At 41.6% G+C, this 27,404-nt stretch overlaps 1 protein-coding gene across 2 annotated transcripts in view; it reads left to right on the top strand.

The window, feature by feature from the left end:
* The window catches only part of SRPX (sushi repeat containing protein X-linked), an 88,995-nt gene that overhangs the window by 29,336 nt on the left and 32,255 nt on the right, over window positions 1–27,404 (top strand). The window contains exon 2 of one of the 2 annotated variants that reach the window (XM_070066532.1): window positions 23,684–23,743. The exons of the other annotated variant lie outside the window; for it this stretch is intronic. Within the exon in view, the coding sequence (XP_069922633.1) occupies window positions 23,684–23,743 (60 nt within the window). The remainder of the gene's footprint in view (window positions 1–23,683; window positions 23,744–27,404) is intronic. 2 annotated transcript variants of the gene reach the window in all.

Here is a 27,404-nt window from a genome sequence, read left to right as displayed (position 1 = left end):
TCTCTCTGTGTCTTCCTCCCTCTGTATAATGCTGTCTTTCAAATAAATAAATAAAAAAGAAATCAGAACAGAGACATTCTATATTCCTTAGGTATAATTTTCTTCAGAGTACAAATGTCAAGTTTCTTTACTATTTAATAAACTTTAAAAAATTTGTTTACTTATTTGTTATGAAAGCTAGACCATATCGATGACCTTCTGGTTTTCTTTCTAGCATCTTCCAGTGTGATTTTGTCCTTTTGCAAAATATGGTCCCAAGTACTGGCCTAAATGACCTGGTACTCTAGTGTGGTTAGTTCAGTCCAGGATGAACTAGACGTCAGTGGGTTAGCCTCTGACCTCTTGTAGGCTACTGTTGCCGTCTCTTTGTTAGAAGCTACTGTACCTGTTGGCTCACAACCTGAGATGCTCTGTAAGTCTGCCAGGGTGTATAGCTTAGTGTGGGAAGAGAAATACAAGTCTTCATGTTTATAATCTCTATGAAGTTCCTCCTTGGAGATTTCAAGCCAGCCACTGCCAATAATGATTGCTTCATTTGTCATTTTTGGCCATCTATAGCCAGTGCTGCTAATGCCCTGTGCCATCTCCCTTCAGCTCACCTCTGCACGCATGGGCTACTGAGATGGATGTGTCCCTAGATGCTGACAGCTTCTCTCCTGAGATGGCCACGTGGCTCAGAAGCTTTGCCTTCAGGTGGGAGCTGGCTCAGCAGGAATATCTGGAGGAGTTAAACTTTGACAGCCCTGAGGCCAGCCCTCAGCCAAGAAGGGGCAGGAGTCAGTGGATAAATAACTCTGCTTCCATGTTCCTGGGTTGCGTGTAACTGTTCATTAGCTCACTTCAATGGCATTTCTCCTGTTTCCTCTCTCTCTCCTTCTCGAGTAAGCCAAAGAAAGGTTACTTTGGTTTGACTTGTTCTTTTTGACCAATGCGGAGTCTAAATGATCATCTTTCTAAAAAAGTTCTGCTTAATCTTGTCAATAATATCTTCTAAAATAAAGCTTATGTTAGAATTGAAAATTTTCACATCTTTAGTTTCCACATTCCATGCTTTGGGCAGTTTGAAAACTGCATCTATAGTCTTTGACACTCCTTTGGTTTTCCATCTCTTTTTACTTAAACTTTTAGTTATTCAGTTTTTATTTTGTTTGGAATGGGGAGGGGAGGGAGGGAGGGAGAGGAAGAGGGACAGAGAGAGAGAGAGAGAGAGAGAGAGAGAGAGAGAGAATTTCCATCTGCTGGTTTGTTCTGTAAATGTCCACAATAGCCAAGGCTGTGCCAGGTTTAGGGCAGGAGCCCAGAACTCAATCCAGGTCTTCCATGTGAGTGGCAGAGGTCCAAACACTTGAGCCATCATTTGCTGCCTCCCAGGGTACACATTACCAGGAAGCTGAAATCAGGAGTGGAGCCGAGAGTCGAACCCAGGCCCTCTAATATGGGATGTGGGCATCCCAAGCAGCATCTTAACTGTTGTGCCAAATGCCCATACCACGGTTTCCCTTCATTTTCAAGTGATTAAGCATAATTCCATTCCTTCAGGCCCTGCGATTTCTAGCCCCTGGAGCTAGAAATTTGAGCTCAGCAAGCTGGAGGCTCACTGCTCTTGAGTTTCTTCTGAGTTCATGGCTTTCTCTATCATACACATTACAGCAAGAAAAAATTTAAGTAGAATTTAAGGAAGATCTTCTGACAGTCCTAGAGGTAAATGTTCAGAGCAGCTTAAGAGTAAATTGGGTGTCTGTGTTTCCCAACTGAGTTTTCACTGAAACACTCTGAGTCCTTGAGGCTGGTGCCTGCATCAAATTATCTCCCACGAACTTTTCCAGATCTAAGACACTCTCATTTTATTGGCAAAGCATGCCTTTTAGTTGGAGGCCCAAATGACCATTCTTAGGAACTTCTAGAATAAACAAGTTCTTATAATTGCAAACAAATGAGAAATAAATCTAACAAACTCTTTGCTCCAAAGACATTTTAATTGCTCTGGTTTCTTTCTTTCTTTCTTTCTTTCTTTCTTTCTTTCTTTCTTTCTTTCTTTCTTTCTTTCTTTCTTTCTTTCTTTCTTTCTTTCTTTCTAGTTAAACACTGAGTAGAACAAAAGAATATTTATATAATATGGATGCCATTGAAAAACTCCAACACCTCTGTATTTGCCAATCAGTTTAATAAAAAGACCATTACTGTAAAGCGAACATGAATATTACCTTTCAATCTTTGCTGTTCTCCTGGATTCCAACCCTTTCCCTATCTCCTCAGAGGTAATCACTATACTAAATCCTGTGTTTACCATTCCTCTGATTATAGTGTTATTGCCTCTGGTTTTATCTCTAACAATGTATTATTTACTTTTGCATTCATTTGACTTGTGTAAAGGGACTCATACTGAATGTGTTCTCTACGACTTGCTTTTATTCACTCAACATTAGAGTCTTGTGATTTGTTCATAATATTGTATGTGATTGTGGATTGATTGTTCATTCAAATTCCTGTATAGTACTCCATTGTATAAATATGCTAGAGTTTATCTGGGCATTTGGGTTGTTCGTAGCTCTTACATATAGTATTGTTGGAAAGATTCTTGTCCATTTCCCAGGAACAATGTGCAGAAATTTCTCCAGAATGAAGAGCTAGGAGTGAAATTGATAGATCAAAGTTCATGTGTACCTTTGACTTCATTCAGTAATACCAAATTGTTTGCTAAAGAGCGTATACCAACTCAAATTTCTATCAGCATATTTCTGTTGCCCAATGTCCTTGTCAACACTTGATCTTTTTTTTTTAAAGATTTATTTATTTATTTGAAAGGCAGAGTTACAGAAAGGCAGAGGCAGAGAGTGAGAAAGGTCTTCCATCAGTTGGTTCACTCCTCAGATGGCCATAATGGCCGGAGCTGCACTAATCCAAAACCAGGAGCTTCTTCCAGGTCTCCCACGAGGGTACAGGGGCCCAAGGACTTGGGTCATCTTCCACTGCTTTCTCAGGCCATAGCAGAGAGCTGGATTGGAAGTGGAGCAACCAGGACTCGAACTGGCGCCTGTATGGGATGTAAGCACTGCAGGCAGCAGTTTTACCCGCTATGCCACAGCGCTGGTCCCCAGCACTTGATATTTTTAAGAAAATTTTTCAACTTTTTCAAAACTAATGATTGTGAAATGGTATCATGGTAATTTTAATTAGTATTAATGAGATTTTAATAACAATATAATAGTAATAATAATATTCTCATGAATTCTTTTTTTTTTTCTTTTTCTACTCAGTGCCAGGGTACAAGATAAGAACTTTTCTTTGTAGTCCTCATACATAGGATGACTTATTTTTAGTTCACTCTTCACACACTGAGTGTGTGGGGTATTTGTGTATTGTCTTTCTGGGAGGGGTAAGAGGAAGTGGAAGGGCTCCTGTAAAACTGCTGACCTTGAGTGGTCCTTGGAGTTTGTCTTCTTTATATAACCCAGACCAATCCCTGGAAATCAAAGCTTGGTTTGGGCACTTGTCTTCAGAATGAAAGGTACGCCTCGATATTTGCTTACCTGACCAGGCTCCCACTTTTGCAGAGGTTTTGGACTTTGCTATCCCTTACTTTCTTGCAAACTCAAAGTGAATCTCAAAATTTTTGTTTGTTTGTTTTAATCTTTTAAAAAATTCCTTCTAGAATTTTTAGTTGATTTTTATGTGAGCAGTCAGGATACCTGAAATGGAATCCTCTTTGCTTTACTTTGAAATTGATTATTTTGTCAACTTATAGTTAGTTTAAAATGCATTTCCTGGAATGGGCCAGAGCAATCTGCTACTTTGATAGGTTGACAGACACATATACCTGCTCGAATTGCCTTCCTCATATTCAGGCTAGAAAATTCTTAGTGGGGATGGCTAACCCATCACGTGTTTGAGATTTTACAACACAACAAAAAGTTTCCACATGCTAACATTTGAGAGTTTTGTGTGTGTGTTCACTAAGGGAAGAGAGGGAATACCTACCTAGGGTAACCTGCTTTAATTTTTCAGTTGCAATTCCTTGTTCCCTGTTTCATCAAAGAGAGATAGTTCTAGGAGACATGAGCACTTATTTTTAAAAAATGTTTATGTATTAAATTTTCTGGTGCATCCTTAACAATAAAGAAGATTCCATACCAGATTTGATTATGCTGTGTAAAATTTGGATATGTGATGACTACCCCACAACCAAGAAAAACATTCAGACTCATGCAAATAACACAATTGCTGACTTTTTTTTGTAATGGAGGCAAAATAATGTGTTTGCATTTTTCCCTTCTTTTTGGATAGGTTTCATGTGAATGTGGTGAAATTACATGATTTATGTAAATCACCCAGGGTAATGTCTGGAGTAGTATCTGTTTACTAAATAGTACAAAGTTTCTTTAAAAAGTTCATGGGGAATGTGTATTTAAAAAAAAAAACTATGCATGAATTTCACAATTTTTGCAGCAAAATAAACTTTCTCTTTTTTTAAAAAAAGAGATTTATTTTATTTATTTGAAAGGTAGAGTGACAGACAGACAGAGACAGAGACAGAGAGAGAAAGAGATCTATTTTCTGCTTCACTCCCCAAATGGCCACAGCAGTCAGGGCTGGGTCAGGCTGAAGCCAGGGGCCTGGAACTCCTTCCAGGTCTCCCATGTGGGTGGCAGGGGCCCAAACATTTGGACCATCTTCTGCTGCTTTCCCAGACACGTTAGCAGGGAGCTGAATTGGAAGTGGTACTCAGATCAGCACTCTGATATGGGATGCTGACATTGCAAGTGGCAACTTAACCTGCTGCACCATGCCAGCCCCGAAACTTATCCTTTAATTCTATTTTTTCATGAAGTTTTTGAAGCCCACTCATAAGTCCTTCTGTACAAATAGAAACACCAGTAAGGCTGAACAAAGTGTGCTGTACAAAATTCTTCCTATATAGTGAAAGACTATAGGGATAGTTGCTACTTTGGTTCATTTGCCTTTTATTTGGCTGTTTCCTTCTTACTCTGAACTTGAACCTGCTCACTAGGATGCTGGAAAGTTGCTCTGAAAGACATGTCTCAGGCAAAGTTCCCTTAAATGCATAGGCTGCCTTTTTCATTGGTGCCCTTGTTTCTGAGAGTTGGCCTTGTCACTGAAAATGGAGACTTCACCAACCCCACTAGTCCCCTCCCTACAGTCTTGCCTTGACCCTGCAGCTTTCTGATGACGTGAGGTGCTGCAGGAAGTACAAAGGGAGCTTGTCACTGCAGGCTCATCTCCCATAAGGCACTGCAAAGGAGCCAGTGTGCCCGCAGGCTTCTGTATTGACAAGTTGCTGCACCCTTGAGAGCAGCCAAGAAATGAAAATTGTAATTTGTGTTTACATCTGGAATTTCTGAGCTTTGAAATCTTGGCCATAAGACTCTGAGTAAGAGAAACCAGGACACACATGTACATACCCGTATCATATTAGCCTCTTTGTTAGGTTCTAGATCAGCAGATCCAGACTGATAGCTAGCAGGATGATTTACAGGAAATAGGATGAACCCGAATGCTGTGTCCCAGGGCTGGGCAGCATGTCTGGGAGGCAGCAGGCATGAGTGGAAGGACATGGGCACCAAGCCATCTAGAGTTGGACTACATTATAGCTTAAAGCAGTGCCTGTGGACTTCCCTGGGGACCTGATCACCACTGATAATATGATTTCCAAGGGAAATCCAAATTCAAGTTACAAGCAAATGATTTTAATGCTGGCATTCAAGTTCAGGCCCCAGCTGCTCCACTTCGTGATCCAGCTCCCTGCTAATGTGCTTGGGAAGGCAGCGGATAATGGCCCAAGTACCTGGGTCTCTGCCACCCATGTGGGAGACCAGGCTCTTGTTTTCAGCCTGGCCCAGCCCCAGCCGTTGCAGCCATTTGGGGGGTGAACCAGCAGATGGAAGATTTCTCTCTCTCCTTCTCTTTCTGTCACTCTTTCAAAATAATTTGTTTTGAAAGAAAATTTATTTACAGAGAGAAGGAGAGGGAGAGTTGGGAGGGTGAGGGTGAGGGTGAGGTTGAGAAATCTTCCATCTGTTGGTTCACTCCCTAAGTAGCTGCAATGGCCAGGCTGGGCCAGGCCGAAGCCAGGATCCAGGAACTCCATCTAGGTCTCCCACATGGGTGCAGGGGCCCAAGCACTTGGGCCATCATCTACTGCTTTCCCAGGCACATTAGTAGGGAGATGATCAGAAGTGGAGCAGCTGGGACAGGAAACGGTGCCCATATGGAATGCCAGCATCCCAGGTGATAGCTTAAGCCACTGTGACACAACACTGGCCCCCAAAAATCTTTTTTAAAAAAATTTAAAAGTGCATTTTACAACATAATCCAGAATGCATGCATGCATACACATAGCATATCATTAAATTAAGATGCCATCAGTTATCAGAGTCACCATTATTTTAGGTATCACTAAAAAAGAGAGACTGAGGTCAGTTAAATTATGCCATGCCATTGATTATATAAGTAATTCTGAGTTCAGGAAATTCAGATGTTTCTAAAAAATGCTTTTATAGTTCATGAAATATGGGGTAGATATATGCATATTATACAACTGAAGCAAAAGTTTCATGGAACAATATGAGCATTGTTTTGTTATTTAAAAGGTCAATGCATGAGTGAAGTATGTACAGTGTGTGAGTGTTTACCGTTTTTTCCTCTTCCAATCTAATGTATTTTATTAAAAGTAAAACTAGTTCCACTAAATTTATGGAACAGCTCACTAATGTGTTTTAAATCTGAGTTACAGTTTTGAAATAGGGAATTGGTGGTGATACACTGAGACTGATTTTTTATCCTAAACCAGATGTCATGCCATATGTTTTAGTCATTCATTTCATTCAAATGGGAATTGATGGTCCACTATTAAAGTCAGAACTCTTGATGGCATATGACAGGAAAAAGATCTTGAATTAGCTTTTGGAAAGGGGGGAGTATTGTTTTATGGCAGGCGTATGCTACGAAGCCAAGGAGTACTAGAATTTAAGGATCCAAATACTGGGGGATCTCTCCTCTCTTCCCTACCTCCCCAGTTTTTCACTTTTGTCTCTGCTTTTCTCTGATGATCTCATCCTCCCAGATTGGCATTCTCTCTGAGACTTAACCTTTGCCACTGGCAACTTCACAATTCACATTTTCCTTATATTACCACAAGGAAAAAAATCCTCCTAAGGATCTGATTTTCCCAGCTTGGTTCATGTGATCATTCCTGTGGTCAAGGATAGGATAAACTCATACACTAGAACCACATGGGTAGCATGGGGAATAATGTAGTTCTCTAAAAGAAGGGCACTGTTTCTCTGGGACCGTCACACCTTGAATGTGGCAGCACCAGGGTTGGCATTTTGGCCTAAATACATGGGCCCCTCCAACCCATGTGGGAGACCAGAATGGAGTTCCTGGCTCCTGACTTCACCTGAGCCAGCCCTGGCCGCTGTAGCCATTTGGGGAATGAACCAGTGGATAGAAGATTCTCTCTCTCTTTCTCTACCTCCCCACCCTCACCCTTTCTGTCTCTCCATCTCTCTGTGTAACTCTGCCTTTCAAGTAAGTAAATAAATAAATAAATCCTTTAAAAATAAAAAAGAAAGCGGTAGCACTGGGCATTATGTGCTGAAGTTCAGCCTCCCTCAACAGGTGTTGCACACGACCAGAAGATTATTATTTTGAAAACCAGAATTGCCCTCAGTTTAGGTCCACATTATTTTTCCCCCAGAGCTTGTGTCTCCCAGTGAAGATAATAATACCCGACAGTAGCTATTGTGTGACAGTCACTTTCGGACCACTGAATGCAGAATGAAAGCTTTCAAGAAAGAAATTACTCAGAAAGTAAACCATTCTGTCTCCCACCACAAGCAAAGCTGGCTAAAGAAATCCTTTCCTGAAAGATTTCAAGTGAAGTCCATATTTTCACCCTTTGGTTCTGGTGTTCTGTCCTGCTGGGGAACCAGAAAATGTTCTAGAAGGAGCAAACCTTAGGTTTCAGCCTGCCAGACCTGTCGCTTACAGACATTCTCATGATACTCATTTCAGAGTTATTTTTCTAGAAGTATCTTTATTCAAAGTCTCTTCCTTTTCTCCCTGCCATTTAATCTACTGCATTGAAATATTCTATAGCTGGCAATGAAAGACCTGCTGCCTACCATTCTCAGGATACATTGCAATGATTTCATTTTATTTTCTTAGTACTTTTCTTCCCTGAATACAGTTATTCTCAGTTTTGCCATAATGTGCCAGAATTTTGTAAATTATACCACTGGTTTACTGCCAAGAACTATATACCAGTCACAGCTTTATTTGGGCAGCTTTCCTGAACCTTAAATACAGTATCTGTTTCTGTAAGTACAACCTTCACTGAGGGATAGGGGTGTCTCATTTTGTTGCTAGCAGGACAGCTTTAGAGGATCAGTACCACAGGGTGTAGGGTCTCAAGGGAAGAACCCTTTTGAGTGGCTCTGGGTGAGAGGGGTAGATCCTTTGTTAGTTTCCTCAGGGGGCAATAAGAGAACGCAAATGCCAACCATCTTCCCTGAGGCGTTTAATATCTAGCTGGAAAGACAGAACCTACACAAATCTGCGGTGACTGCTGGAGATCTAGACAACCGGAGGTCAGCACTGATTCCAAGAGTAACAGAGAACATGAATGGAATGGCATTTGAAGTCATGATTTCAAAAGACAAACTGGACGAGGTAGGTAGGCTTTGAAGTAGCTTTTAAAACGGGAAAAGGACTGAGAGGAGGGGAAAGGCTTTTAGGTGGGTCACACAAAGCCATGAAGACAGCAACAAATATCTGAGGTTATGGAATTGCATAATAATTAGGTCAGAAGAGTTCAATCCTTACTTCCTGTGTGATTCATAGTTACTTCATTATTTGAACAGAGAATACAGCCATGAACAAGGTAGCAAAGGGTTGCTACCTTCCCCAGGCTTATGTTTTAGTCATTGAATGATACCAACTTCATGAGGTTACACTGAGGACCTAAAAGAGGCAAAGGAAATGAATGACTCTGGGAAGTTTCAAATCGAAACACCATGCTAATCGTTTATTGCTATCCGCAGAAGGAGGTGGGTACTATAGTTTGGACATGGTTTGTCCTGAAGAGTTCATGTGTTAGAAGCTTAGTCCTCAAAATGGTGGCATTAGGAGGTTGTGTAGAGCCTATATGACATAGAGCCAAGTGAGGAGACATTGGGGGCTCTGCCCTTGGAAGGGATTAAGGGAGTTCTCATGAGACCCTTGAGCTAGTTCTTCCGAGAGAGAGTTGTAATAAAAGAGCAAGCCTTGCTCCTTCTCATGCTCTGGCTTCCTGTGTTGCCATTCTCCCTCTCCCTCTCACACACAGTTCTGTCATGATGCCATGCACCATGAGCTGCTGGAGTCAAGGGAAGCCCTCACCAGAAACAGCACCCTTCTGTTTGGACTTTCCACCTCCAGAACTGATCTCAGTAAACCACTGTTCTTTAGAAAGTACCCAGCCTCAGGCATTTCATTATAGTAACAGAAAATGGACTAATACAGAGGGCAAGTTGATTTGCTTGACAGAAGTTATCCCAACTAAAGTTTGAAGATAGGTGTATGCTAGGGGAACACAATTTGAAACGTGTATTCTACTCTTCTACCCAATGCTGTCATCCCATTTTACAGATGGGAAAACTAAGTGGCTTCTCAGTCAAGGCATATAGTTGTTGGTGGAGACAGAACATAATGCCAGGGCTCTTTCAATTGCATCTTGTAAGAAAGGATAGCCATGAGCAGTTGCGGAAACTCAGTACCTGTTTGGTATTTCATGGGACATAGCATCTATGTCCTAAACAAATCAAGGCAAAGCAAAGACTTTTCAAAGTGGTCTGAATAACTGATGTTCTCATTCTTTTGGCCAAGACTCATGGGAAGAACTATATTCTGCTGTGACCTATTGGAAAGTTTTGAGTGTGAAAGGGAGGGAGTGCTTTTAATCATAAAGCTAGACAGTATCCAAGTGAGATGGTAGTGTGTTAATTAGTTTGCTAGCGGTCATTATTTCACAATGTATACTTATATCAGAATTTCATTTTGGACCCCTTAAATATCTACAGCTTTTGCTGATTATACCTCAAGAAAGCTGTAAAAGGTAATAATTTAGAAACAATAGGCATAAGATGGAACAGTGCTATATAAACTGAGAACACCCTACCACACATACATCTGTGTAATTGAAGCAAATTTGCAGAGTAGTACTTATTCATTGTATGTTCAGAGCACCCTGACATCTTAATTCTGTTCTGTTTCACTACAGAAATACTAAGCATGATCCCGTAAATGGGGTCAACACTTTGAAATGTACTACTCCAGTTCATTGTTGGTATTATGTGAGGGGATTCGGACGATTGTTGAGAAAATAGGGAGATAAGGGGAGATGACTGATAGATCCTATAAACTTGTCCCAAATGAACATCCTAGTAAATCTTATCCCCTGATAAAGAGACTAGTAAAAAACATTTCCTGCAATCTATTCACTGTGAATAGCAAACGATTCAGATCAATATTTTTGAATCCCATTTTCCCACCTGGATCAGGGATCTTTCTTTGTCTCCTTTCCCTCCTTTTCTTACTCTTAAGTTTTCATCTACTACTGACTTAGAGAAGGAAGGTGTCCAAGAAAAAATGTCTCATTTATAGTTTCTAATAACTGATGCTCTGAAAAGCTCAATTTTCCACTCTGCCCCCCTCCTTCAAATTCATGCACATTTACACAAAGTTCCTAGACACCTACCCTCTGAGTCGAAACTTTGCCAAGACACAACAAAGCATGTTTTGTCTTCTAGTCAAGCATGTGGAACTCACACCTGGGGTTTTTCAAAGGACTCCTAAATTTTAAGACTTTCCAGCTAAGAGGTCCCTGCAGATTGACTCATGGGGGTGATAATGGTTACCACTCTACCTATTATCCACACAGTTTGTGGACAGGTCTTTCCTTGGGGTTTCCAGAAATGTGTGTATATCCACATGTGTTAGAGCCATGAGAATACAAAAGACTTGGCAATAATGCTTTTCAGCAGTAACATAATCCTCGGTGGGTCCTATTTCATAAATGTTTTTAAGTCACGAAAGCACAAGGAACCACAGGGTTTTTACTGTCTCAAATGATAAACAATGATAATATCTAGAACCTGAAAATCATTTTTTCCTAAAGCAAATTTTATCAACTGATCATTTGAATTCATAGACTAAGTTTGATAACATTTCTTTTTCCTAGAGAAGATAGAGTATGTGACTTTCCTAGTGGTTATTAAGTTGAATATGTATATTTTTCTAAAGATTTTATATAAAGATTTATCATAAATCATGCAAGATAGTTTAGATCAAGGACTTTTAAAGCACGAAAAACTTTGGTAACACTGATATTTTTAACACATTCTTATTTAATGCTTAAAAACTCTTTAAAATATATCATGCCAGATATAAGTTTTTCATATTTTTATCAGAAGCTCATTTACATGCACAGCAGCTCAAAGTAGTAGAGGCCCTCAATACACTCATTGAATTAAATAGAAAGTGCAACTATGAGCCATCAAATTAGAGGAGTATGAAACAATCTGGATAGTGGCCATTATTTAATTCTAACATAGTATTTTTAAAGCATACATATTATGCCATTTAATTTACAGCAATCCTATGAGGCATGACTCATTGGGGCATTTATTTGAGGCTTAAGGAAAGTCAATGGCTGCCTTAACTTGGTTTCTTAAAAAAAGAGCTTGTGATTCATTGAGGGAAGGCTCTCAGGAAGAAATCTATAAATGAAGAAGGGAAGGAAAAAAGAGCCTTGCAAGGATAGTCTCAGGTAAGGCTGAGCGTGTATATCATGCAGGGTTGTACTCGCATCCCTCGCTTGGAGGCAAAGAGGCTGATCTTCTGGTCTTCCATATCAATCAAATATTGGCTGCCTCCAGGAAGTGGGTGAGCTGGGTAAAGTGGCTTTTTTCAGCTGAGGACAGTTCTCTGGAAAAGGGGGAAGATGTGAGCCATTAGCAATCAAAGGCTTGCAGCAGCTGGAAGTTGGGCATTTCACGCTGGGTAGTGAGGATTTGGGTGGAGCATAAGCATTATTTACTTTGGTGGCCTAAGAGAAGGCTACTAAATCAAGGATGAAAAATATATCAAAATCTTCTCACTTTAAGCCAAAATGCCCTTTATTCTTTCCTTCTTCTTCCTTCTCCTCTATCTGTTCTTCCTCCATTTGTTTTTAAAACAAATACCATTTATTATATAAAAATTTTATAAGTCAGGATCTGGGCTTGGCTTAGCTGTCTCAAGGTCTCTCATGAGTTTGCAATCAAGTTTTTGGCCTAAGGTTGCATCTAAAGGCTCAACTTGTGTGTATTATGTGTGGAGGGCAGGAGTGAGGATCTTCATCCAACCTTACTCATATAATTGTTGGCAGGCTTTGGTCCCTTACCACATAGGCCTTTCCATGGGGCTCTCTCATGATCTGGCAGCCAGCTTGACCCGTGATGAGTGATCCAAGAAAGAGAATATCCAAGAGGGAAATCAGTCTTTTTTATGACTTAACCTCATAGGAAGTATGGCATCTCTTGGGGCAGGCATTTGGCACATCCGTTAACATACCTCTTGGGATGCCTGCATCTCCTATCACAGTGCCCGAGTGTGAGTTCCAGCTCAGTTTCCAATTCCAGCTTTCTGCTAATGCATGCCTCAGGTGACAGTGGTGATGACTGATTTCCTTGGGTTCCTGTCAAGCATGTGGAGGACCAGATTGAGTTGTAGGCCCCTGACTTTGGCCTGGCCCAGCTCCAGCTGTTGAAGGCATTTGGTGAGTGAACCAGTGGGTGGAAGGCCTCTCCCCACCCCCTTTCAACGTAAATAAGTAAATGATTTTTAAAAGAGGTGTGGCATCTCTTCTTCTATGATCTGTTCACCAGAAATGTGAGCCCGTTTCACATTCAAAGAGGGGAACTCTGCAAGGATGTGAATTAGGAGACAAAGATAACTGGGGGCCATCTTAGAGGCTGCCTATCACAATACACTGGCTGACAGACATGATTCATTTCCCTCTCCCATGCAAAATACACTGACCCTCTACTAGCATCCCGAACAATCTCATTTCATTACAGCGTTCACTCAAAATCCAGAATCTCATCATTAAACGAAGTCCATGTGGGAATGAGGCTCCTCTATCTATAGACCTGTAAAATGGAAGATTAATTGCTGCACACAAATACACACACACACAATGTTGGGATAGGCAGATAACACACCTGCAGTGAGATTAGTGTGCCACAGTGCCAGCCCCAAACATCAAATTTCTGCAGTATTTTCACAGTTCAAATTTATATATTGAAGCAGTACTGTTTAGGATAAAACCATTCCAAGCATATGAGCATAAGGACATATGATTTATATGTCATAAGAAGCTTAAAGCATATTTTCCTCCAACATTTGCTGTTAATTCTGAATCATATGCTAGGTATACATGGTAAATCAGATGTGGCTCCTACCACTGAGCAACTTAAAGAAATGATTTATTTTAAAAAATACGTCTAGACCTGTGCTGTCAAGTATGATAGCTACTAACTACATGTGGCTATTTAAATGTAAACTAAAATGAATTAAAATTAAATGAAATAAAAAATATTTACTTCCTCAGGGCCAGTGCCGCAGCTCACTAGGCTAATCCTCCGCCTGCGGCGCCAGCACCCCGGGTTCTAGTCCTGGTTGGGGCGCCAGTTCTGTCCTGGTTGTTGCTCCTCTTCCAGTCCAGCTCTCTGCTGTGGTGCGGGAGTGCAGTGGAGGATGGTCCAAGTGCTTGGGCCCCTGCACCCGCGTGGGAGACTGTCGCTCCCCCTCTCGCGGAGGAATGACACCGGACCCTGCACTGTTCTTTTTGTCTGGCTCTTCCCGGGTTAGCTGCAGGTCCTTCCCGGGTTTGCTAACGCCCCCCCCCCCCCCCAGCCTCCGCGGAGGGGCGGCACCCCTGCCACTTTCCCCGCTTCTGCGGAGGAACGGCACACCGCCGGCCGGCTCTCTCAGGGGCTGCTCAGATGTTCCTCAGATGTTGCTGGTGCATGTTGTCTCTCTCCTCCTTTATAGTCCTCTTCCACCAATCCCAACTCTGCTACCCACACGCCGCTGCTCTCCTCCAATCAGGAGCAGCTCCTGCTGTTTATTGGTTGAACTGGAGGCAGCTGTGTAGAAGCTGTTTCTCCCTTCTCAGCGCCATATTGTGGGAGAGCAGATGCATAGAATTAGTCTTAGTTCCAGTAACTTAGTCTAGTCTCAGTTGCTCCCCACAGGAGACCAGGAGGAAGCACCCGGCTCCTGGCTTTGTATCGGTGCAGCGCACTGGCCGTAGCAGCCATTTAAGGGGTGAACCAACGGAAGGAAGACCTTTCTCTGTCTCTCTTTCACTATCTATAACTCTCTCTCTCTGTCTCTCTCTCACTAACTCTGCCTGTCAAAAAAAAAAAAACATATTTACTTCCTCAGGCATACTCTCCACACTTAACTGCTTAATAACCACATGTGGCTGGTGACTATCCTATTGGACACTACAGATAAAGGTTCCATTGGGTAATGATAATCTAGAAGAAGCCAGTATGACCTAATAAAGATATTTATTCTTGCTTTCAATATATTGTTCTCTTGGGGTGGCACCGTGGCATTTTGTGTTAAGGCTCTGCCTGTGGTACTGGCATTCCATATGGGCACCAGCTAGAGTTCTGGCTGCTCCACTTTCGATCCAGCTCTCTGCTGTGGCCTGGGAAAGCAGTGGAAGATGGCCCAAGTCCTTGGGCCCCTGCACCCACGTAGGAGACCTGGAAGAAGCTCCTGGCTCCTGGCTCCTGATTGGCCCAGCTCTGGCCATTGCAGCCATTTGGGGAGTGAACCAGCAGATGGAAGACCTCTTTCTCTGTCTCTACCTCTCTTTATTTATTTGAGAGGTAGAGTTATAGATAAATAAATAAATAAATCAAATCTTTTAAAAAATATATTGTTCTCTCTTCTTCCATACAAGCAAAAGTCAGATATCAAGGACATGCTGTATATTTCTTCAGGAAATGTTTTAACATGCTTCATACAATAGAATGCTATAAAACAATGAGTCCATTTTTTTCTAGATCACAGTCACTTACTAAAATCTACTGAAAGCTAGCAACTTCTCTCCCAGGAGAGTGTATTCGTGTACCAAAAGCCATAATCAATTGCATGTGTTCGTGGAGCCCCTGAAGCCCTCTCGTTGACTTGATAGTGCTCTAGGTACTCAGGTTAAGAATCCTTACTGCGGCCGGCGCCGCGGCTCACTAGGCTAATCCTCCGCCTTGCGGTGCCGGCACACCGGGTTCTAGTCCCGGTTGGGGCGCCGGATTCTGTCCCGGTTGTCCCTCTTCCAGGCCAGCTCTCTGCTGTGGCCAGGGAGTGCAGTGGAGGATGGCCCAGGTGCTTGGGTCCTGCACCCCATGGGAGACCAGGAGAAGCACCTGGCTCCTGGCTCCTGCCATCGGATCAGTGCGGTGCGCCGGCCGCAGCGCGCCGGCCGCGGCGGCCATTGGAGGGTGAACCAGCGGCAAAGGAAGACCTTTCTCTCTGTCTCTCTCTCTCACTGTCCACTCTGCCTGTCAAAAAAAAAAATCCTTACTGCAAAATGAAGTTTCTTTCCCTATTGACTTTCAGTATAAACTTATGATGCAGTTTATTATTTTTAAAATATTTATTCATTGGAAGTCAGAGGGAGAGAAGAGGTAGACACACACACACACACACACACACACAGAGAGAAAGAAAGAGAAAAGTCCTCCATCCTCTGGTTCACTCTCCAAGTGGCCACAATGTCCTGGGCTGAGCCAGGCCAAAGTCAGGAGCCAGGAAATTCTTCCAGGTCTCCCACATGGGTGGCAGGAGCCCAAGAACTTGGACCATTTTCTGATGTTTTTCCCAGGCCATGAATATGGAACGGGATCAGAAATGGAGCAGCCAGGACATGAACTGGCACCAATATGGAATTCTGGAGTCACAGACAGTGGCTTTACTCTTTACACCACAACTCCAGCCCTGCAATTTGTTATTAAATATGTTGATTTCTGATATGATTAAAATTGTGTTTAAAATAATGACAATTCAGGGAAAACTAAAACTTTCTGACAAAATATTAGTACTTCAGAACTGTCTTCAAAATAACTAAAAACTAAACCCAACCCCTAGGGCTAAAACTATAATAGAACCAGCAAATCTGCCTATTTGGGATATGTATTACAATCAATAAAGAGATATATAGTTTTAGCAAAGTTTTCCATTTGTTTCAAAAAGCTCTCCTCTGCCCCACCTTACAATGAGAAACGTTATGAGGTGATGGAAGGGACACTCTAGTAGCCTTGCAGAATCTAGATTTCTGATTTATTTTCAATCCATGTCGCAGACACTACTTAAGAGTTACTTTGGTGCCTCAGTGATCTTATCCACCTAGACATTTAGAATGGAAGGGTGACATTCCGTAGTCCAGGAAGACAATTCTTCAGAATCTGGAAAAAAGCATGGCTATTTCTTTTTAAATATGTGAATTATAAGATGTTTCTTCAAGGGGCTGGTGCTGTGGCGCAGTGGGTTAATGCACTGGCCTAAAGCACCAGCATCCCATATGGGCGCCGGTTCGAAACCCGGCTGCTTCACTTCTGATCCAGCTCTCTGCTATGTCCTGGGAAAGCAGTAGAAGATGGCCCAAATCCTTGGGCCTCTGCACCCACGTGGGAGACCCGGAAGAAGCTTCTGGCTCCTGGCTTCAGATTGGCACAGCTCCAGCCATTGCGGCCATCTGGGGAGTGAACCAGCAGATGGAAGACCTCTCTCTCTGTCTCTCCTCTCTCTGTGTAACTCTGACTTTCAAATGAATAAAATAAATCTTCAAAAAAAAAAAAAAAGAACCAGAAGTTTCTTCAAGGAAAGCAGAATTATAAGTGGAATTGCTCCAGGTATGACTGAGGGACAGAATTCTACATGGCTCTGAGTTTCTGATTTCTGGGCCAACATAAAATTTGTATTTGTGTAAAAGAAGTACCCAAGCATTCTTTCCAAAGAGTGATAATCAGAACCATATGCAGAGTGATTAATGTTTTGTTACAACAAAGCCTCAATTAATAGAATTCTAAAGGGATGGTCTGTTGTAAATAAAGAGGAGTTTACTAGGAAACTTGCCTTCTTCATTCCCCCTACTCTATTATTTCCCATTCTAAACCTGTAGAAAACTTTCTGTCATGATACATGAATCTCCGTTGCTGCTTTAGTAAATACAGTCTGGTGAACATAAATGAGTCTGTCTTTGATCTTACTGTATTGTGCAGGGTGTCCAATTTGTAGACTGGTTATCATACTTTTCTAAAGTTGATGTAAAGGTTCTGGATGGATATAAACAGGGAATTTTCTAGTACTTCTTTATATTTCTTATCAGTGCTAGGCAGGAGAGTTTTCATCTGTTTATAAATCCACTTGGATGCATTCAGCAGCAAGTAACAAAAACGCTACTTACAGTGGCTTAAACCCAAGAGGATATTTATCGTTGACCCAACAAGAAGTATGGAGGGAAGGTGTCTAAAGGTCATTTAACCCCGTGAGGACGTCAAAGACTTCAGGTCCTTGTTGTTTGTTCACTCTTCCCATCTGAGTTGAAAATTTTGGTTCCTGAGACATCTAACCTCAGGGTTGAAAATGAGCTGCTGCAGCTTCAGACGGTCAGCCTGACTGGTAGCCTCTGAAACAGGAAGGGCAGAAAGAGGCAAAGAGTCTTCTCCTTGTACTCTCTTTTCTCAGGGGGAAAAATCTTTCCCTTAAGTCCCCTCCCTCCAAACCAGGCTTCCCTTAAGTCCCCTCCCTCCAAACCAGGCTTCTTTTTACTTATCATTGCTCAATACGGACTTGCATGTCTGTATTGCTCCCTAGCCCTGGAGCAGTTATTGGCAGAAGGGAATGAATGTTTTATTGGGAATCATGGCTCATCCTCTGGGGAGGAGTACATTACTGATGAACACAACCTGCTGATTTTTTAGCAAAAAGGAAAGAGAGAGATGCCAGACGAGCAACCAGTAGCTTCTGTCACACAGACCCGTTATTTTGTTTTTTTGGGGGACTCACTCTTCCGTTGCATCCTTCTGACTGCAATTTCTGGTTTCCCATCAATGATTCCAAAGCCTGCTATCTCATTTGTTTGAAAATGCAGGAGCAGAAGGCAGTGAGACTTAAAGTAGAAAGGGTATGATAGATTTGGAAGTCAGGCAGACAGGATTTGAATTTCTGATTTACCATTTATTAGGTGCTTAACTTTGGTCAAGCAATGTAAGGCCTTTGAGGCTTAGCATTCGCTACTTGTGAATCTAAGATAATAATATTATCTTGCCGTGGTTATTGCATAGATTAAATGAGACAGTCCATAGAAATTGCCAAGCATGGTACATATCGTAAGTATTCAATATGTGTTGCTTCCTTGCTCCTGTGGATTCAGTTGCTCCGAAATCCTCTTGTATTTAACTTACGAGGTATTCCAATTAGAATAAAGAATCAACATTTTTACTCCAGTAGTTGTTTTTCTCCCTACTCATCCGTATCTGCATAAAAGTCTCCTTTGCCATCTTCAAAAGCTTGTAGGTGATAGTAGTGTGCCCCCTGTTAGGGTAATGTCCAGTTAATAAGAGAAAACTGCTAACCATACACTCATTTTTAATTGAGCTGCTTAAATATCTGTCAGGGTTTAATGTAGAAAAGAGAATTCCACCTAGGTATTTTAGACAAAATGAATTTAATTCAAGAAATAAGATAAAAAATCAGAAGGACTGGAGAAGTGGCAGACAGAAAGTCTGCATTAAAGTCAAACGGTACCACAGTTTCAATCCAGAAGCCAGAAACTACTCCTGCCACCCAAAGATTAGAAGCTACTCATAGTATGACTACCACTATTGCCAAGATCACTTGTTCTGTACCCTACAAGGTATGGGGGGGGGTAGTGGTTATGGTAGCCCACAGCTGCCAATGCTCACATCCACTGAAACCCACTTTCTGCGTACACAACTGTGAAAAAAATAATTCTTTCTCTTTCATTTTCTAAATCTCTGAAGTAGGCACATCCACAACAGAGGGCTAAGGGAGGCTAGGAGCTGTACTGTTTGCCCTTTCAGCATCTGAAGGACAGAGAAGCGAACATATGGAAGAAGCTGCAACTGAGTATGACGAGGCAGTGTTCAGCATAGCTTGTTCATGCATATTTACATATACGATACTTTATTCCACAAAGAATCTGGTAGAAAGCTTCTCATTATATTTTCTTGAAACACCTATTTGGGATTTCCTATTCTAAGCTTTGAACAGTGGGTCGTATTATTTGAACACCTACAAATGCATACATGAGAAAATGTCTTTCTCTCAAGACTATGAACGTCTAGTTCAGCTAGGATATTGTGCATAGGCACCAAGAAATGATAACTGCTGATGGCAGATAGTTAATACTGAGTGCTGTGGACAGTGATGCTAACGCATGTGGGGGGAGACGAGATTGCTGGGGAATGAGACTGCTTTGCTCGGCATTCCCAGGCAGACTGGGAACTATGAATCTTGGCTTGTTGGTCACTCTGTTTAATGTAGAAAAGGTCAATCCCGTGGGCCCTCTTTGAACAGGAGACATACTCTTGCAAGACTGCGCAAGGCAGCTGCCTGTGCTGTGCATCCTACCCCAGGACCTGTGGGAATGGCTGTCTTCTTCAAGCCCAGCACGGGATCTCAGGTGTGGGGAACTGAAGGAAACTAAGGAGAGGAATAGCCCCCTTCTAAATAGCTTGGGATTTACTATTTAGTCAAAGTGCATGTTCATTTTCATTGTGCCTCAGAGCCACTTGAAATATCTTCTATTTCTCATAAAACTAGTTTTCAAGGAGATGATACTTCAAATAATTACCACATATTTATACTACTCCTAATCGAGCAGGATGCTGGAGGTTGTGTGAGTACAGCCTAAGTGTAATTCACCAAGTACCAATGTAGTGAAAGAAGTTCGGAGAAGGGTGGGTTCCAGTCTGTTCTCCATCTCTGGGGAGTTTAGTACAGTGATTTATTTTAAAGAAATTAATTTTAAATTTTCGAATAGTTTTAGATTGACAGAAAAGTTGAGAGGATAGTGCAGAGTTCCTAGACATCCCAGAACTTTTCTCATCTGTTATTATTATCTATATTGTAAGACACATTATCACCACTGATGCTCTGATATTGATATAACAGTATTCAGGTTTTGTTTTAATTGATAGCATCATGACAGGTTTATAAAATGTTTCAGTGCTTTTAATTTATAGTTTCTTATTTTTGAGTTTGAACATTTTTTCGTTGTTTTAGTCCATTTGTACCTGATGTGTTTTCTCATTTGTGTGTTGAAAGCTTTTTTTTTTTTTTAATTGTCGTAAGCTGTAATGGTTGTGGGTCAGGAAAGGTGTCATGGAAATGATACTTGAGACAAGGGTTTTGCCAAGCAGAGGTGAAAGAATAGGACATTCTGAGGGAAGAGTATGGAGCAGCGGCTCAGAAATTCTGAAGTCATGGAAGTGTTTGGAGAGCAAGTCTGCATAGATTGCAGCCAGACTGAGTGTACCTTAAATAAGATATCAAGGCCTGTAGATTTAACTATGGAAACTTGGGCAAACATGTTTGTCTGTACAAGTGAATATGATTTTTCTTTGAAAGTCTAACTCCTGGAGCAGGCTTTTGGCCTAGCAGTTAAGAAGTTTGTATCCCATATTGCAATGCCTGGACCTGATTCCCAGCTCTGGCTCCTGACTCCAGCTTCCTGCTAATGCAGACCCAGGAAGGCAGCAGTGATGGCTCAAATAATTGGGTTCTTGCCATTCTGATAGGAGATTTCGGTTGAGTTCTTGGCTTCTGGTCATTGTGGGTATTTGGGAAATGAATTAACTTGCTCTCTTTCTCCCTTTCCCTCTCAAACAACAACAGCAAAGGAAACAGAAAACTAACGCCCAAGGTAATTTCGAGGATATCTTGCTTTTTAGGAAAGAGAAGGGGAAACTGGGAGTGTGAACAGAGACTGGTAATGACAGATGGGGTAGGAGGGTATTGCAAAGGTTTTGTCAAGTCTTTTGGCCTGAGTTTTTAACTGACAAATGCAGTTGAAATGCAGAGTTGGGCATAAATTTGAGAACAACTTCTAGAGTCAATTTGAAAGATTTGGTAGATGAGGAAGACAAAATAAAAGGCTGAAACTTGGGGGCAGCACTGTGGCGTAGCAGCTAAAGCCACTGCCTGTAGTGCCAGCAGCCCATGTGGGTGCTGGTTCGAGTCCCGGCTGCTCCATTTCCCATCCAGCTCTCTGCTATGGCCTGGGAAAGCAGTGCAAGATGGCCCTGCACCCGTGTGGGAGACCTGGAAGAAGCTCCTGGCTCCTGGCTTTGGATCTTCCCAGCTCCAGCCATTGCGGCCATCTGGGGAGTGAACCAGCGGGTGGAAGACCTCTCTCTCTCCTTGCCTCTGCCTCTCTGTGACTCTGCCTTTCAAATAAATAAATAAACCTTTTTTTAAAAAAAGTTCAAATCTTTCAATGTGGCAGACTAGCTGGAAAGTGATGTTATTTGCTAAAATGGGTAATACTGGGGGATTCACGGATATGATAGAAAAAGAATCTGGTTTTGAATGGGTTATGTGTGAGCATGGAAATATCCAGAAAACTGTTGAAAAGTCTAGAGTTTTGGAAAAGTTGATTACTGGGAATAATGGATTTGTCATCACTTCGTGGTGAATGGTTTGAGTCAAATACGTGAGATGGCCCAGAAATAGTCAGGAGTATATATTGAGACTGGACCCCTGAAAAACTGTCTAAATAGGAGGCTGGTGAAGAGGTGCTATCCAGAGAGTACTCATACAGAAAGGAATTGTCATTTGAACAACATGGAATGAATGAGTAGTCATTTATAATAAATACTATATACAGATTAATCAGGATGATCACTGTGGGGAAAAGATGTGTGTATATGTGTGTAAGTGTGTGAATATGTACGTGTGTGTATGACTAAGGGGTTTGGGGAGTTTGCTGCTCTTGGATCTGCTTGTTTTGTTTTTATTTTTGTTTAATTCAGGTGATTGAAGATTCACATGTAGTTATATTATTTCCATGATTGGATCAAGGGGTTTGATTCATGTTGTTGCATTGTTTTCATGTTCAGTTTTTGATATGGAGCAATGACTGGTTTGTAACTCTGTACAGATTTGGGTAGCCTGAGACCAAGTGCAGGAATCTGCAACGAGGTAGAACACAGACCTGGACTTTTCTGGTGGGAATTGGAGTCTTTTCCAAATGGACACATTCCAGCTATCGTGGCCTCCTCACCTTTCACTTTTTTTTTTAGATTTATTTATTTTATTTGGAAGCCAGAGTTACAGAGAGGCTGAGGCAGGGAGAGAGAGAGAGAGGTCTTCCATCCCATGGTTCACTCCCCAGTTGGCTGCAATGGTCGGAGCTGTGCCGATCCAAAGCCAGGAGCCAGGAGCTTCTTCTGGGTCTCCCACGTGGGTGCAGGGCCCCAAGGACTTGGGCCATCTTCTACTGCTTTCCCAGGCCATAGCAGAGAGCTGGATCAGAAGAGGAGCAGCCAGGACTAGAACCAGCGCCCATATGGGATGCCGGCGCTTCAGGCGGTGACTCTACCCGCTGTGTCACAGCGCCGGCCCCAGCCTCCCCACTTTCAGCTTCCCTACTCTGTATCTCTCATGTGGAATACTGGTGGAACAGCTCATTCTGCATGAAAATTTGAATAACTTTATAGTACAGTGTGTCCTTGTCTGTCATGGTTGCTGGTACCTGCAGGTGAATGTGTGACCAAGGTAGTGCTAACTCAAGGATCAGGGACCAGACTGTGAAGTCTAGAGGTAAGTCTGGGATCTGCTACCACTTCAAGAATTAAGGATCCACCACTCAGTGGAATTCATTATGTAATATTCTAAAAACAATTCAAATGCAACATCTAAATGAGTTCAATTTGAAAATAATAATCAGACTTTCTGTCTGACGCTGTGGCTTTTATGAGTATGAAGATCTATTTTTTAAAATTTTCTTAAGCCATGACTTGGTGAGAAATTCTACATAAACATTCAGATCTCCAGATTGCCTGTTTCAGCACTCATTTTCTACAAATGTATCAAGCAGTTTTGCATGTCTTTTGTCATTAACATAAGACATGTCATTTGCCTCCTTTTCCTCCACCGAAATCCATTCCATAAGATAGACCAGTTTGAGGTGCCATAAACACCCGCTTCTTTTGGGGTTTTCTTTGACTGCTGGAGAAACTATGGTCTGTGTCTGAGTCACACACATTTTACTGCGTTTTCCCTGGCACGAGATTCGTATACATTGGCATCTTCTCAGAGTGAAGTTGACTCTCTCTCCCTTTCCCTATTCCAGAATTGCACTTGGCTTATGGTGATTCCAAAACATTTTGAGGCTCATTTTGATTGGCTCTGGCAGTCTCAGCCCAGCCAGGTTCACTCTGAGAGGTGCCGTGTCCCTTCATGAATGGCCACGGAAGCTTTTGCTCTTGGAGCTGCATTCTAATAGCATCTCTTGCATGGACTGCGCCAAACCAGTGCTTTGAAATGTGCATCCCTGTCATGTGGCTTTTCTTGCTGCAGTTTCTGTTCTTTTTTATTGTAGGATCGGGAGACTCACCGCTAGAAGATGATGAAGCCGGGTATCCCCACACTAGATATAAAGGTGAATGCTTTGCTTACATGCTAACGAGGACCTGCTCATGCCAGGAGAACTCTCCCTTTTGCCCTATGGAGCAGACTGTAATAAAGTGACCAACAACACATTTAAATTCTAGTTGCCCATCAAGGAAAGGAAAGCATATTAATATATATATATGTGTATATATATATATGTATATATATATATGTGTGTGTGTGTGTATATATATATATATATGTTCCCATTCAAAAACAAAAAGAAACAAAAGGAAAAACAAATGAAAGTGAACAAAAAGCATTTGGAAACCTCTGAAGTGCTGTCTTTCAGCGCCCCATGGTCATTTTATTCTCAGAAGTTTCTTTGCTGTCCTGACTTCTGCAAAGGCAAGCTGTAGCAGATGAAAGTGAAAATCAAGCTGTGAGTTCTGCCTGATTGATACATTACGGCCACAATCGTCCAGAGTAAACAATCCAAGGTCAAATCTGGACCCAGTGCTGCTAATGTACTGAGATGAATGAGAAAGCTTGATTTTCGTAAGCTTATTTCATCGTGCTGTTTCCGAGCCTAGAATGACTCCTGAAATGAAAAGTAAAGTGTGTTGCTCAATTGAAACTTACTTAACTTGATGATAAATAACTCCATCTCTACACATTTCCAGCCATCTTTCCTTCCACACCAGCCTGTAGGTATAAAAAGCCTAATCAAGAAGCTTCTATGCAGGCTCAGGTAAGTATGTCCATACATATTTCTACTGATGGTAGATTTTCTGAAGCTTAGGAAATCCTGGGAAAGATGAAGCTAAATTTAGATGCTTTCTCTCTGAATCTGGTTCTTCTTACAGTGAAGAAACACTTTGAAGAAAATTGGTTAATGAAGTTTCACGGTGACATTTTGCCCAGGAAATTTGTCCACATTCTTACAGAAGGACACTGCCCAGGCCTGTTGTGGTGTGTCTGAGCTCTAGGAAACTCAGGGTTGTACTGGTCAGCCTTTGGCTGCCGAGTGTTCTCCAGCTGTGTTTCACTCAATTGAATCATCTTTCTAATATAATCTGGTGCCTATATTCAGATGTGTTTCCCACTAAGCACCACATTTGCTTGTGATTTCTGAATGTAAATACTCATTCCTACCTGCAGATCCTATCTTCATAACCTCAGGAGTTAATCAAGCAAAGCACAAACTTGTCAGATATTTAGGATAAGGAGATATTCTGATTCATAAAACTTTTTAACAAATCCAGGGCTTAAAAAAAACCTTGTTTTTTTTTTTTTCCTCTTTGAGTCCTTTGTTCAAAAATCTTCCTATAGCACATGCACGTAGAGGTGACCCTTTATATCTACAGCAGGTGGTACCCAGTGTCCTTGCGTCATTGTTCCCATCCTCAATTCACAGCATTACAAGGTGGAAAGTAGACCAGATGGCTCCAATATGGGCTTTCCCTAAAAGTCTGAATGACTTCTCCTTAGGAAATTGTTTCTGCTGTCAGTTAAGTTGCTTACCTGTGGTTATTTCACAATGTATGTATGTTTCAAAACATGTGTACACCTTAAGTTTATGCAATTAAAAAGTGTTTGAAGTTTCTTGGTTTTAAAAGTTAGAGGCAAACAATTATTTTTTTTAAACTTAAAAGTTCTTTATTATTGCTTTGGGATTTTTTTAAACTTTTATTTAGTAAATATAAATTTCCAAAGTACAGTTTATGGATTACAATGGCTTCCCCCCCCCCAATAACTTCCCTCCCACACGCACCCCTCCCATCTCCTGCTCCCTCTCCCATTCCATTCACATCAAGATTCATTTTCAATTATCTTTATGTACAGAAGATCGATTTAGTATATATTAAGTAAAGATTTCATCAGTTTGCACCCACCCACACAGAACATAAAGTGTAAAATACTGTTTCAGTACTAGTTATAGCATTAATTCACATTGGACAGCACATTAAGGACAGAGATCCTACATGAGGAGTAAGTACACAGTGACTCCTGTTGTTGACTTAACAATTTGACACTCTTGTTTATGGCATCAGTAATCTCCCTAGGCTCTAGTCATGAGTAGAAGCAAACTATTATTAAGAAAGTGTTTAGCTCTAGATTCGCTTAGCATCTGGCAGAGTATGCAAAGTGTTCCTAAATTAAATTAAGTAAAAAAAGAAAGCAAGTGAAACTTAGCTACCATTTATTGTGCTCCCAGTTTATGGCAGGCATCATGTTTTATTCTTTTCCTTGGAATACCATAATGTAGTCACACTAATTGGCAGAAGGGAGAAAGCATGTAGAGATATGTCAGTATTGTCCCCTGTTTATGGATCAAAGGACTAAGGATTATGGATGGTAGGTTCTCTTGTTCAGAGTCACATAACTAGCAGATGTTAGCCTTGGGTCTAAGCAGGTGTTTTGGCTCATACCCAGAATTTGCTAAGTGACATCTCATTAGTCTGCTGCATGAGTTCCCTACCCCAGGAACTCCATTTAACTGCAATGCTTACCACATTGGCCCAAGGAGATGAAAAGACTTTCTTAAGTAATCAATTTAGATTTCTCCTTAGTAAGTCCTATATTAACAGAAGTGGCACAAGAACTTCCTATTTCTAAACCTTTATGTTAAACTTTTTGTTAATTCACTTTAACTTATGGTGCATGCATGCCCTTTAAATTCCACTTACCCACCGACATTTTAATTATGATCACTGCAGAGCAGTTAAACCGTCAAAATGTCTTCCAAAGATTTGTCTTGGGAAGTAATCAAAAAGAATTCCTTTTGCAAACAAATGAAAACAAGATTCACCTCCCCTGTCCCATGCTGACAACAGCACTGCTTTTGGGTGTGTGGCCAGCACTGCTAGAATTAGAAGACTTAAAATATGGGGCAAAATCTGCTAATTGCATTGGGTACATTTCTGGAGACAAAAGAGATAGGAGATAGTATGTGCTAAGAATTATGGGCATGCTGCTTCATACTAGTTCACCCTAAAATTTCATCCCTCCTCAATTTATGGCAAAGTCCTGAAGCTGGAGGGTGTGGGTGTTTTTCAACATGTGAGTGATAAACAACTGGAGAGTTGGACATTCTTCCAGCTTTCATACCAGTAAAATTGTCATCAGGACCCAGAATGCAAAAAGGATTTGCCTTCAGCTGGAAGGATCATGAAAGACTGCCCAAGTTATCACTCAAAAGAAGGTATAAGGAGGTGGGCATGATATTGAACTGGAGTGGAATGAGACAAAGTTTGAATCCTACAGCTTGAAAGCTAGATGGGATCTTGACAATCATTTAATCCACTCCTATGTTATAGATAAAGTACCTGGATTCCCCCCACATTTACACAATTACTCAGGGTTACTAGGAGAAGATGGAGTTGGAATGTATGCCCAGTTGAATCTCTACCCAGTATTGTGTGTAGCATAGTCTACCGCCTCACTATGTTTTCATCAACACTCAGGGTTGCCCGTGTTCACTCACACTTCATTATCCTTCTTCCACCTCAAATGGGGAGAATTTCATTTTTTCTTCCTGAAATGTACTCAGTCCTCAGTCAAGGGTCCCACAGTTTGGCCTGTGAGTTGATGGGGAAATAGGCAGTAACATGGACCCAACTGGCAAGATGGAAGGAAGACTAGAGACTGAAAAGCACAGAAGCATTGTGGTCTAGAAGGGGAACAAGGGTGACGGGAAAACTAGGAGG

The sequence above is a fragment of the Oryctolagus cuniculus genome, chromosome X, assembly GCF_964237555.1.
Source record: "Oryctolagus cuniculus chromosome X, mOryCun1.1, whole genome shotgun sequence".
NCBI classification, from domain to species: Eukaryota; Metazoa; Chordata; class Mammalia; order Lagomorpha; family Leporidae; genus Oryctolagus; species Oryctolagus cuniculus.
Note: the sequence above shows the minus strand (reverse complement) of the source record. Positions and strands in the feature narration are given on the sequence as shown.